Source organism: Drosophila mojavensis, unplaced genomic scaffold (assembly GCF_018153725.1).
Source record: "Drosophila mojavensis isolate 15081-1352.22 unplaced genomic scaffold, ASM1815372v1 contig_231, whole genome shotgun sequence".
Taxonomy (NCBI): Eukaryota; Metazoa; Arthropoda; class Insecta; order Diptera; family Drosophilidae; genus Drosophila; species Drosophila mojavensis.
The window spans coordinates 2,778,394-2,791,835 of NW_025318772.1; the positions used below are offsets into that span (position 1 = coordinate 2,778,394).

The window sequence follows — 13,442 nt, forward strand, 5'->3', positions numbered from 1 at the left end:
AAAACAACAAATTTTGCCAAGAAATTGTTTTGGCTTCGTATGCGCAACTTTTTGGGCCAACCCTTTGTTGTTGTTATTGATGTTGTTGTTGTTGGTGTTGTTGTTGCGCCAGCAGAGTCAAAAATATTAGAAGCACGTGCATGCCCCGAATGAGTTGAATGTGCAGGTGGGGTTGGGGCTGAAAATGGGTTAAGTTGCGCCTGTGTAGATGTCTATGTGCGTGTGTGTGAAGTTTTGCTCAGGTTGATATTCCCATTAGCTGAACTTTAATTGGAAAATCTTTTGTCTCTCTCGCTTCAACTTGATTTTCAAAATCAACTTCAAAACAGTCATGGTAAACATCTACTTCGAAATTGCTATTCCACATTCCCCCACACAGCAATTAATACCTTTATCTATTTGTTCATTAACAATTACTTTAATGACAGACAATACATTAATCTAATTGGTTTATTTATGAGCGCAAAGTATTTAACAGAGATAACAGAGGGCCTTCTCTTGCCGAGTATTTTATTAAGCAATAACATATTAAATACCGCAAGTAGAAAATACTATCGCTCATGCTCTGAGAGAGCAAACATCAAAAGTCTAGTTAAACTTTTCTGTAACATGCGTGTCTTATCAGACACAGCAGAAAATTGGCCAAAGCTCTCGCTCACCCGCACGCTCTTACAGCGATCAAGAGAGCACTTAACATAGCGAGTTTGACATTAACAGAGTGAGCGCTGTTGAGACCGCATACAGCTGTTGCTGCCAATTGGGGTTTCAGTTGCGTTTTGATAATCGAGCTACGCGATCAACAAGTGTGTGAGGGGCGCACCTCAAAAAGTCGTCAATAAACACGCGAGTAAGACAGAAAAGGAGATAGTCACAACAACAAAATAAACGGTGCTTATCAAAGCAGAGAAAGAAACAAAAATATAAGCACGATAAGCCGTCAATTTGAATTCCTTTTGTTTTGTTGTCAAGCTCTTGCATTCTAACCAGTGCGTGCGTGTGTGTGTGTGTGTGTGTGCCGTTGTATATGCGGGCATGTGTATGTGCGCCAATTGCGTACTACATAATTTTGCAAGTGCCTGGCGACAGAGCGGCTGCCCCTCGACGACTGCGCTCCCAGTTGCCAATATGACGTAATTTTTTCTGTGTTAATAAACGTGTGCAACAACAGCAACCGCAACAGCAACAGCAACAATAACAGAGGCCAAACAGACGGCGCAACACGCGCAATGCAATTTTAACTTGACAGAGAACAAAGCTCTGTGCACCTGCCCACCGACCCCGCCGTCACTGGGGCATTTGAGCGATCATCTTTATGAGCAGCATGTCAGCAGCTGGCGGGGAAAAGCGACGCAGCAGCGCCACGCCGCTCTCGCCGTCGGCATCGGCATCGGCGTCGGCGTCGACAGCGTCGCCCCTTGTACGTCGCAAATCGAAACGTGGAAATTGGTTTACGTAAGTTTTGCGCTCTAAAACCGAATGGTCTAACAGAGTTGGCGTGGGGCATGTAGAATAGAAAGTTGAAGCGGGGGTGGGGTAGGCGCTGCGGCCACCCAATGCAAATGGAATCGGCCGATCAACTTTTTATGACAAAAACAATAAACAATCAAGAATGCATAACAAATAAGGCGCAGTCAGAAGAGAGAAAAACAGAAACTGAAACTGCTGCCAAAAGCATAAGAAGTAAATAAACAAAACGGAAGTTGACAAAAGAAAACAATAGCCAAAGACATGTGCAATAGTCGACGCAGCAATACCCTGGGCCTAGAGGAATATACTGACATTAGGTTATATAAACATACATTACATACAGATATATATAAATGTCATTATGTTTCATTACCTTTGCCGCTAATTTAGGCAAAAAAGAATGCTAATTAAACAAACCAAAAACGTAATATACACACAGTTCAGTTGTAATTCCACTTCAGGGTTTACTTCGCAGTAAAACTAAAAAAAACAGTTAATTCAGGTGTAAAACGCGTTTTATACTCGGAACTCGTAAAAAAAAAAAAAAACAGCTGAACAAAGCACTTAATTATCGAAATATAATAGATATTTTTTATATAACAATCAGGTGCTTGACCTATAATTATCGCACGTAAATCAAAGTTTTCAAATGTGTGTTTGATTTGTTTATAGTCGGCAGAAGAAGAAAAAGTTGGAAAAAGAAAACTACATTAAACATGTAACTAAAAGTTTAACAGCAACAAAAACTACAATAACAGAAAAAACACAAAAAACTTTTAACGAGCAATTAAAATGTGTAATATATATGTATATCATACGCATATGTATATACATATATAGTATGCATTTGGAAAGTTCCTAAGTGTATAGTTATTTTAATTTTTTTTTTAATGATTTACAAACGTCGTGATTACGTTTATAATAAATGTATTTTTCCTATAATAAATATTTGGTGCGTAGTTGTGAAACAACAACAATAGCAACGGCGGCATTGAATAACAAAAATTCGCATAAACATGTTGACATATATATGTCAAGATACATAAAGATATACATATATACATATTTACATTTAAGCTCTAAGACTAGAAAAAAGAAGATAAAAAAAAAAGAAAAACACGAGTTTTTTTGCAGCTTAAAATATTCTATAATGCTTTTATTATTACTTTTATTTTTATAGTTGTTGTTTTGCTCTCATTTTTGATAAACATATACTCAATGTACTGATAAAAAGCCAAATATTTATTTATATCTGTATCAATATTAAATATACAGCTGAGCTGCTTGCGGACATTTCTCAGAGGCAAAAAACTTGCTGCGCTGTTTGTTTAATGTTTTATGTTTAAATTAAAAGTTTATGCAAATATCTGAAATCTAAATAATTGACGGATTATATGCATCATTTGTTATTTGTATATATAAATGATATTAAATAGAGTGGGGGCGAAAAACAAAGTTTTTTGTCATGGAATGCTGACAGCGATTTACGAAAAATGTTTTTCTATATGAATTGGAATTGAATTTGTTTATAAGATAATATCAATATTATTTACAAATTTCTTGTGAAAATATGTTAATGTTATGGAACATAAAAACGAAAATATGTTTTTGATATATATTGTTATTAATATTTAGGCTCGACAGAAAATTGGAAATTAAAGAGTTAGTAATAATTAAATATAAATGAAATATCATATAATTATATATTGTATTATATATTTTTTATTTAAAATACCTATATTAAATAGCCCTCGCTCTCTCCCTCTTCCCTTCTCTTTCTAATTGCTTTAGCCAATTAGAAAAACTTAACCCCAATTCGTGCACTGCACAGGTGCAATTGCCTAACCAAAGCCACGCCCACTTCCCACTCGAGCTGCTCTTCAGCTGGGAAGCAGCAGCGGCTCGTTGTCACTCAAAAATCTTTGCATAGGTATTCAAAATGCCAAAAGTAGCAAAAAGTTCAGTTGCAGCTGCCATTCAAAAATATAAAAAAAAATAAAATAATAATAATAATAAGAAAGAATAAAAGAAGAAAACGGAAAATGTTGAGTAGAAAAAATTACTTATTTATGCTTGGCTGCAACTAAATACCGTTAATGTTGACCAAAAGCACCCCACAGGCCTTACGGATGTCCTTCAGTGCAGCTCAGCACTCGCCTTCTCGCTCGCTCTATTTCACTCACTCACTCCCCTCTCTTTCGCTCTTTCTCTGGCTGGGCAGCTTATTATTTATGCATTTTGATTTTAGTTAAAAGCGCGTTGCACATTGAATGCTACTTAAGCTACTCCTGCTGCACTCCTCCCGCCTACCCCACTGCCACTCCCCCTCTGCTGGGGCATCATTTATGCCTTTGAGCTCTGCTGACACCTGCTGTTTCACCATTTCTACCATTTCCGACTATTTCCACTGATTCCAAATACTTATTAAGTACGCTTTTGTGCGGCTGCCTGATACTTGAATATACTTGGTTCGCGCATCTCTACAGGACTCACCGTCCATTTCCTCCACCTGTTCTATGTTGTTGAAATGGGCCAATAATAAAGCTGGAGCATTCAAATGAAATTCGTTACCTCTGCTTTAAGGTTGTTTTAATTGAACTGCAAGTAAAGCTGTTCATATAGTTAAAGAGTTAAATATAATAGATTACTATATGGCATGACAAACTGATAAAAACTCTGAAAACTGATTCTGTCTCTATATATCTCCGATATTCGCGAAATAAGTCTCCTATCTGAGAGTACGTGCATATATTTATATATTATATAAAGGTACAATCTTAACCTTGCCCATAATATGCCAACTACTACATATACTACATACTCAATCTTATCTAACTATAATCTGTAAAAACCCCCATTATATATGTACATATATACTATATGAAACTCAACTCTACGTAAGCTGAAAACAAAAACTTGATTAATTAACACTTGATCTTTTGTGGCTTAACTCATTTCAGCAGAAAGTGCTTCCATGCGGCCTACTACTACCTGGACGATCCGCCACATCATCCGAATGCGCCGCAGGTGGACTGGGAGGTGCCCGTCAAGATCGGAGATGAGATACGTGCGGCGGTGCCCGTAAATGAATTCGCTAAGCATGTGGCGTCGCTGCATGCGGACGGGGATATTGGTTTTAGTCGCGAGTACGAGGCCATTCAGAACGAGTGCGTCACCGATGATCTGGCCTGCGAGCACTCGCAGCATCCGGAGAACAAGCGCAAGAACCGCTATCTCAACATTACAGCCTGTAAGTGCACAGATTACAGAGTGTAGGAGATCCATTTATAAATACTTTCTCTATGTGCCTCTCTCCCCCTCTCTCTTTCTCTCTCTCTCTCTGTCTCTCTCTCTCTCTGCAGACGATCACAGTCGCGTCCACTTGCATCCCACGCCTGGCCAGAAGAAGAACTTGGACTACATCAATGCCAACTTCATCGACGGATACCAGAAGGCGCACGCCTTCATTGGCACCCAAGGTCCCTTACCCGACACCTTCGATTGCTTCTGGCGCATGATCTGGGAGCAGCGCGTGGCCATCATCGTCATGATCACCAATTTGGTGGAGCGCGGACGGCGCAAGTGCGATATGTATTGGCCGAAGGATGGCGTCGAGACCTACGGCGTTATACAGGTGAAGCTGGTCGAGGAGGAGGTCATGTCCACGTACACGGTGCGCACGCTGCAAATCAAGCACCTCAAGGTGGGTAGCTCCCAGAGTTTCCCTTTCCATTTAAATGCAATACGAATTCAATTTCAGCTGAAGAAGAAGAAGCAGTGCAATCTGGAGAAACTTGTCTATCAATATCACTATACCAACTGGCCGGATCATGGCACCCCGGATCATCCATTGCCCGTGCTGAACTTCATCAAGAAGTCCTCAGCTGCCAATCCCGCCGATGCGGGTCCAATCGTAGTCCACTGCAGGTGAGTGTTGGCTATAAGAATGAATATGTTTGGACTTGGCTAATTGGACTCTATTTGTTTCACTTGCAGCGCTGGCGTCGGTCGCACTGGCACCTACATTGTCCTGGACGCCATGCTCAAGCAGATCCAGCAGAAGTCGATTGTGAATGTGTTTGGCTTCTTGCGTCACATCCGCGCCCAGCGAAACTTCCTTGTCCAGACCGAGGAACAGTATATATTCCTGCACGATGCACTCGTCGAGGCGATCGCCTCGGGCGAGACCAATCTGACAGCAGAGCAAGTCGAGGAGCTCAAGAACTGCACTCCGTACTTGGAGCAGCAGTACAAGAACATCATACAATTCCAGACAAAGGACATACACATCGCCTCCGCCATGAAGCAGGTGAACTCGATTAAGAATCGCGGCGCCATCTTCCCCATTGAGGGCAGTCGCGTCCATTTGACACCCAAGCCGGGTGAGGATGGCAGCGATTACATAAACGCCTCGTGGCTGCATGGCTTCCGGCGTCTACGTGACTTCATTGTCACCCAACATCCCATGTCGCACACGATAAAGGACTTCTGGCAAATGGTCTGGGACCACAATGCACAGACCATCGTGCTGCTCTCCTCGCTGGATGATATTGTAAGTTCGTCTACGCACGATAAGGACACAGACACTAAACTCTATTCATTGCAGAACTTTGCCCAGTTCTGGCCGGATGAGACCACGCCCATCGAGAGCGATTATTATCGCGTGAAATTCCTGAACAAAGTCAACAAAAGCGACTATGTAAGCCGCGATTTTGTCATCCAGTCCATACAGGACGACTATGAGCTCAGTGTCAAAATGCTCCATTGCCCCAGCTGGCCTGAGATGTCCAATCCGAATAGCATCTATGACTTCATCGTCGATGTGCATGAGCGCTGCAATGACTATCGCAACGGACCCATTGTTGTGGTCGACAGGTGAGCGAGAGAGTTCAATCTTAACCAAGTGGGATTCCTTCATATTCCGAATCCCTTTCAGATATGGCGGCGCCCAGGCGTGTACCTTCTGCGCCATCTCCTCGCTGGCCATTGAGATGGAGTATTGCAATACGGCGAATGTGTATCAGTATGCCAAGCTCTATCATAACAAGCGACCCGGCGTCTGGACCTCCAGCGAGGATATACGCCTCATCTACAATATACTGTCCTATTTGCCAGGCAATCTCAATTTATTGAAGCGCACGGCGCTGCGCACGGAATTCGAGGATGTGACAACGGCCACGCCGGATCTCTACAGCAAAATTTGCAGCAATGGTAATATTATACACCAACAACAACAACAACAACAGCAACAGCTGTTGCTTGCACAGCAGCAGCAGCAGCTGCTGCAGCTGCAAATACAACATGAAACACAACTACAGCTACAGCAACAACAGCAGCAGCAGCAGTCAAATCTCATTAGTCATAGTCATACAACAACAACAACAGCTACTGAAATAACAAATGAAACATCTGCAACTGCAACTGCAACAGCCACAGTAGCAGCAGCAGCAGCAGCAACAACACCAACAATACCAACAACACCAGTCACAGCAAATACTAATTCTAGCTTATTACCCATCTCATCATTGTTACCACCCACAGTTGCTCCATCATCCATTACACCCACACCCAGCAATGACATGCCCAATCCAACAGCAACAACAACAACAACAACATCTACAACAGTCCCAATACCAACAACAATAACAACACCACCAACAACAATCGCCACAGCCACAACCACACCAACAACTGATTTAACCCATACTAATGCTAATTTTACCACTGTTACTAACAATGCTGCCGATGTGCCGCCAATAATTGCTGTAAATTGTGATGAACTGGTCCAACAACAACATCAACAACAACAAATGCTTGCGCTGATACAACAACAAACCCAACTGCAACAACAATACAATACGCATCAACAACAACAACAATTGGAAAACGCCAACTGCCTGCATGTTGATGAACTGATCCACCCAACAACGGCCACTCCACCAACACCAACAACAACCCTGTGCAACAACAACAACAACAACATCAACAACCTGCAACAACCGCTTAATCCAGCAGTCACAGATGCTCAAAACTTAGATATTGTAGCTTAGAAATAAACATAAAATAAAAGTAAAAAGTAAAATAAAAGAACATTTTATAAATGCTAAAATATGATATAAATATAACTAAATACAAATACATTTAAAATATAATTAATAACTAATTATAATTACTGTATGCATCTGCTTAGTTTTTTAAGCAAGTCCTTTAAATTATTTTAAATATTATTTAACATTTTATTTATTATTTTAAATTTTTACTTAAGTTACTTTAAATTTACTTTGGAGTTTCCAGGGCAACTCTCCGCAAGGCGTATCACGCTGTTTGTATTTATAAAGAAAAAGAAAACAAGATTTACCATTATTAATTATTTATGTTCAATGCCTTATTTAAATTTGCTAACATTTATGGTAGTCGCAAGCAAAAGAAATAATAGTCAAGGCACACGGTTCAATATGAATATATGTATATCTCTATATATATATTTATGAATATTATCAAATATAATAATGTTTAAATGTAGCTAAACGCACAAAATGCCAGAATAGTTCCCACACAAAGAAAACCACAAACTTCAAATTTAAAAAAAAATATATATATATAAATAAAAATTTCCCTAATTTAGTTACCATTAAAGTTAGTTTTTTTATATATAAATATATAGAAAGAAACTTTGTTGTACTTTTTTGTGCCATGCTCTAATTAATTAGTTCAAATCAGGTGTTTTTCATATAAGGCCAGTTATCGTTACACATATTGACATATTGTTTGCTAAATTGTTTCAATGTCCGTCCTACAATCTGTTAACAATAACTGTTTTTTCCGCTCAACTCCAATTATTACAACGATTACAAAATGTTAAAATTTCAAAAAAAAAAAAACAACAAAAAATCGTAGTGAAAATTATGCGAATTTAATAGACAAGAAAATGGAATATTTAAGTAACAATTTGCATATATACATAATATCACGTCTAGATATCTAGAAATATTTTCTCAAATTTAATCGAAGCACACCTTAAAACAACTAACATCACTGTAAATCGTAAGGAAAACAAATGAAACGACAAGTAGAAAACACGCCTCACATCGCAATTGTAAATAAATATATCGATGTGTAGATCGCAAATAGAACTTAAGACGAGCTTTTCGACTGGCTCTCAATGCTATAAATATTGTAAAAAAAAATTAAACGTACGAAAGAAAAACTGCTTAGCGTTTAGTATTTAAGAACTAATTGTATGTAAAGCGTATCGCAGGCAAAGTATTACTAAAATATATAAATGTGGAAAAACGAAAAACAAAGAAAAAAAAAAAAAAAAAAAAAAAAAAAAAACAAAATGAAAATATTCAATTGAAAAATATTGACTAATATTTTCTTCCTTACATCACTCTTTTTTTTTTGTGGACAAGGAATGAGCGAAGAAAGTTAAGTGAGCAAGTGTAAGGCGTAAGCGATTCTAAGAAATGTCTAAAGACGATATAAGCACAGGGTGTTTCAGCTCCGAATGCCCGATTCCCCATATTGTACAGAGTCATACATTAAATAAAATATAGATGTTTGCACTATTGAATTGCCATGGCTATAGATGTGAGTTCTCAATGGATTGTACATGCTTCAAATATGATATATATGCATATGTGCATATAGAGAAATATACATACATGTATGGTATTAAGTACAGTAGGGTGCTTGAAGTATATATATTATATGTACATAGCATGTAAACAGTTGAGCTCTTTTTAAACAGCTGCACAATTCCCACGATTAGCTTCGAGTCGAGTCGAGTCAAAATAAAAGTCCTGTATGATGTATACATGTGTAAGCGAACATACATATATGTATTGATATATATATATATGTATATGTATTTACTGATAACATGTTTTAAAGACTGGTTTTTTGTACACTTTATCTTAGGCAGGTATACTGTTTACATTATATTATTGTATCTAAACTTTTGAATTGCTTTCGATTTCGAGTATACCAAAAGTTCAATTCAGTTCAGTTATAATGTATAACCGTATAGCTTAACTCTAATATTATTTCGCTCAAAAACAAACTGCATTTCTATAAAAAAAAAAAAATAAAAAATATAAAAAAAATAAAATATAAAAAAAAAAAAGAAAACCTAAAAACAAATTCAACCTAACGACCAATTTTCATATTTTGTTTGTTATAGAGCATAAAAACTCTAGGCACTGTATTTAAATTAAGTATTTAAGATACGATCTTTAAATTATATTATATATATACATAGATATACATACATATATATGTATTACATAGATGGCTTGTAAATTCTCATAACTTAACAGCAACAACTGTAATGCTTCATCTGTAATATACGAAAGACCATATTATTTTCAAACTAAAATATAACTAATGCATTTTAACTATGAATCACAATTTAGTTGTTAGTTATACACAATGGATGTACTATTAAAAAAAAAAAACAAAACAAAACAAAACCAGATAAAAATCAATGGAAATAAAAAACTAAATGTATGAATGAAGATTTGTAAATTGACAGCCAAACATAAAAAGAAATCCTTAACGGAAACGAGGCGAGGCAATTAGGCAGCCAATGTGAAGATGATTTAGAAATATGAAAGAAAAACAAAATACAACCGAAGAACTAAAGAAAATATTTAAAAAGTAAATAAAAAGTAAAAATCTGCACACACTTCTCGAGCAAGGAAACCTTTCCAAGACTAACTACCTTCACAAATCATATATTAATATATATATATATTATCTAATTGACGGTGTTATGCAATTTATAAATGTGATGAATGTCAAACTTAAGCGTATAAAACAAGAAAAAAGATCACAAAAAAATATTATATAAAATCTAAAAAAGAAAACAGTTTAGTAAGAAAGCTGAAATGTAGCGAGAAATAAAAACTAACCTAAGCATAACCCACGATTTTAGAGCTAAGCATAGAGCGAAAGGGATACGTGAATACAGCCCCATAGTTTTTAAAAGGGAATTACAGAGTAGATCATCAGCGAAAGGCAGCAAACTGAAACAAAGTGAAGTAAACCACGTTATATAGAGGGCAGTAAAATAGCCATGAGAACGCTTCAAGTAGCGCTCACGGCGTAGCGATCAAAAGAGGTATCTCGACATACAACAGAAAATTGAAAGAATATAAGTTTATGTACACCTAAGTTATAGTAAGATAAGCTAATGAAAAGTTGCTATGGATGCAAACAAAAATGAAAGAAAAAAAACCAAAAACTTATAAAACTAAACTGAATGGAAATATGAATAAAGAAAATCTGATTTAAACTTTGAAATAGAACCACGTTTAAGTCGGCGCCCTCGTTTCCAGCGTAAACTCCACATCCATTTGGCCAAAGCTGCTCCGAGGCAGTGCATCGGGAATCCAGTTTATATATAGGCCGCTTTTTATCTATAAGTTGTGAATTGCTTTAGCATTGCAAATAACGTTTAAACGTGTTAGGCTTAGCTAATAGCAAGGCAAATTAATTAATTAAATTATTATCGTTTGATATTCGATAGACAGAATGGACTGCATTATATCAATTCAACTAATGCACATCTACATTCGTATGGACTTGCAGAACTTCTAGCGTTTCAAGACTATATTAAACATTGCAAACGAATCTCTAAATACGAAAGTGGCTGCCATAAATTGGGTTACCGAATGTTATCTTGCAATTACAGCCTTGCTATTAACTAGTTTTTCAGACTATCTCAATTGCACCTGCTGTTCGACATCAAAGACCATTTTAACCATATAGAGCCGCAGCTTGGCATGCACCGGGCGTTGTCTGCGCTGTGTTGATGCCTGAGTGGGCGTCTGTCTCACATACGGCACAAAATGTCCAAGTGCATGGCGCTCAAAGCACCTTTCCAGCTGCAAGTTAAGCTGCTCAAAGAGAAATGCACATGTAAGTCGCCAGTTTAGAGTCTCCTGAGACACCTTATACACACATTGCGACTGCTGAAGATGCGTTTCACAGTGTGCGAGGCACTGAAGTGCCACACATACTTGCGCAGACCTTTATGCTTGCCAGAGTCAATGACTGCCACTTGATGCAAGGGACGGCGCTTGATGCCAGCACTGAAGCTCTTGCTTAAGTGCGAGAATGTTTCCTATAATGTAGGAGTATTAGTTTAACGCTAAATATGCATAAATTACTCTTTACAGGTGCTTCAGTGCCTCACCTTGTGCACATGAAACGTTTGCAGTATTTGCCTCGTACTAATTGCCTGCTGAAGCGCAGGCTCCGGCTCGATGGTTGAGTTGAGGAGCTCTATCACATAGTCCAGCCAGGCCTCATATGCCAACGCTGGCTGCACAGCCACTCCCACAGCCTCAACTACAGTTGTACACGTAGGTTCATTCACAATGAGCGCACGTTTTGCTGGTAGTGGAGGTTGCTTGCGCGTCTTGACCTCATCCACAATTTCAGATGCTTTGATGGCCGCCTTCTTGACGACCGCAATCGTGGGCAGCTCTATGGCGGGCAGCTGATTGGTGGCTGCCGGCGGCGCCTTTGCGTAGATGGGCTGAGGCGTCAGTATGTTGTACGGCTCACTGACCAACGGCAGCTCAATATCCTCGCTGCACAAATCGATCTGGTCGGTCAGCTGATATTGATCCATGAGCTCAATATTGCAATCAGTCAGCTCTAGATGTTGATCCTGCTGCTGCTCAGCGTATATATCGAAGTTAGACAAGAGCTGGGCATCGTTGGGAGCACAACTACTGCTGACGCTGTGTGCGGCAGGCATCGAATCCATGTCGTATATGATATCTGAGAGCTCCTCTGGCATGGGCAGCAGCTGTCAGATTGAAACATGGTAAATTGGAGGACCTTTATAAGTATATCAGACTTACATCCGTGTCTGTTACACAGAACTCATCGTCAAAGATGTATATGTCCTCAGAGAGATCAACATCACCGCTTGGGATTATGCTTAGGCTTAGACGTAAATCGTCGTGTGTGGTTTCGCCTAGAGGCGTCTCCAGTTTGTCGGGCATCCAAAATGTCTGCAGACTCTTTGTAAAGTTGCCATAGATCGTCTTGCCCTGTGGTGAACTGAGTATGCCAGCCAGCACGAGGAGCAGATGATCACAAATTTCATCCTGCATAACCAGGGAGTTGTCTGGCTCCACGATAATCTTTAGCTTGCGACAGGCACACGCATAGGTGCCCTTTTTGGTGGAGAGTCCGTTGGCCAGCGCCGTCACATGCAGATGCGCCGCTGGAAACGTGTTCGAACGTTGACATTTGACCACAAAAGTAGTTGCATTTAGTCGCTGCACTGCCGGCCAGTGGTCCTGCTCCTCGGCCGATTTATACTGCTGCCAGAGCTGTTGCTTTTGCTCTATCGTAATATTCAGATTCCAGAGCACCTCACGCGACACGGTGTACACCTGCGCCATGGGCATCTGATCCTGCCCATCGCGACAGGCTTTGATGTGCCGGCAATCGCTGTTGGCCTTACACGCGTCCACATAACACACAGCTTTACTGGAAACAACGGCTGCATTCGGTTGCAACGATAACGTCACATCCTCAAAGGACACAAAATTTCGCGGCTGAGCCTCTGGATCCCGTTCTTTGGTCCGCACCGAATAGACTGTACAACCAGCACGTTGGCACACCAGCTGCACTCCATCGAGCTGATTTTTGTTTTGGGGACACGTAAGATTCCTACAGAAGAGAGCACGACTGCCATTTATGGCGCCGCAACTTGAACATTTTCTTAAACCGCGTAACGTTGGAGGTCGAATTTGTATTAAATCCGTACATTTACTCTCGTTAGACATATTTACAGCGCTGCCATACTGTTTAATAAGAGTGTCAATCTATCGATAAGTATACGGTTTTCGCAATAGCTATCGTTAAATTACCGCGAAAATACATTTTGAAATGTAAAACCAAACTTGTTAAGCCCCAAACTTAAGCGTAAATGAAATATAAGTTAGAGCTCC

At 39.2% G+C, this 13,442-nt stretch overlaps 2 protein-coding genes across 12 annotated transcripts in view; one reads left to right on the forward strand and one right to left on the reverse strand.

Moving 5' to 3' along the window:
- Window positions 1-7,576, forward strand: part of LOC6574734 (tyrosine-protein phosphatase 99A) — a 130,074-nt gene extending 122,498 nt beyond the window's left edge. For 2 of the 8 annotated variants that reach the window (XM_044008116.1, XM_044008119.1), the window contains 7 exons: window positions 4,428-4,717; window positions 4,830-5,170; window positions 5,228-5,394; window positions 5,464-6,019; window positions 6,074-6,342; window positions 6,404-6,678; window positions 7,009-7,576. In XM_044008116.1, the coding sequence (XP_043864051.1) occupies window positions 4,428-4,717; window positions 4,830-5,170; window positions 5,228-5,394; window positions 5,464-6,019; window positions 6,074-6,342; window positions 6,404-6,678; window positions 7,009-7,517 (2,407 nt within the window). In that variant the 3' untranslated portion in view covers window positions 7,518-7,576. Of the gene's footprint in view, window positions 1-774; window positions 1,453-4,427; window positions 4,718-4,829; window positions 5,171-5,227; window positions 5,395-5,463; window positions 6,020-6,073; window positions 6,343-6,403; window positions 6,826-6,915 lie in introns of those variants that run through there. The other 6 variants (XM_044008122.1, XM_044008120.1, XM_044008121.1 and 3 more) reach the window with 6 other exon arrangements.
- Window positions 7,577-7,709: 133 nt separating this feature from the next.
- Window positions 7,710-13,383, reverse strand: LOC6574735 (uncharacterized protein C2orf42 homolog). Of its 4 annotated transcripts, XR_004363745.2 has the most exons (7): window positions 12,342-13,383; window positions 11,666-12,286; window positions 11,432-11,593; window positions 11,202-11,366; window positions 10,780-10,886; window positions 9,738-9,805; window positions 7,764-7,787 (listed from the first exon to the last, which is right to left on the reverse strand). XR_004363745.2 is itself a non-coding variant. In XM_032727971.2 (6 exons), exons 1-5 carry the CDS (start codon window positions 13,275-13,277, stop codon window positions 10,782-10,784), a joined length of 1,989 nt encoding a protein of 662 aa, XP_032583862.1. In that variant the 5' UTR covers window positions 13,278-13,383; the 3' UTR covers window positions 7,710-7,787; window positions 10,780-10,781. The 4 variants fall into 4 exon arrangements, 3 of the variants coding, with proteins under 3 accessions (XP_032583862.1, XP_015023111.1, XP_043864059.1); XM_032727971.2 differs by lacking the exon at window positions 9,738-9,805 and having other exon boundaries at window positions 7,710-7,787; XM_015167625.3 differs by lacking the exon at window positions 7,764-7,787 and having other exon boundaries at window positions 9,632-9,805.
- Between the last annotated feature and the right edge of the window lie 59 nt (window positions 13,384-13,442).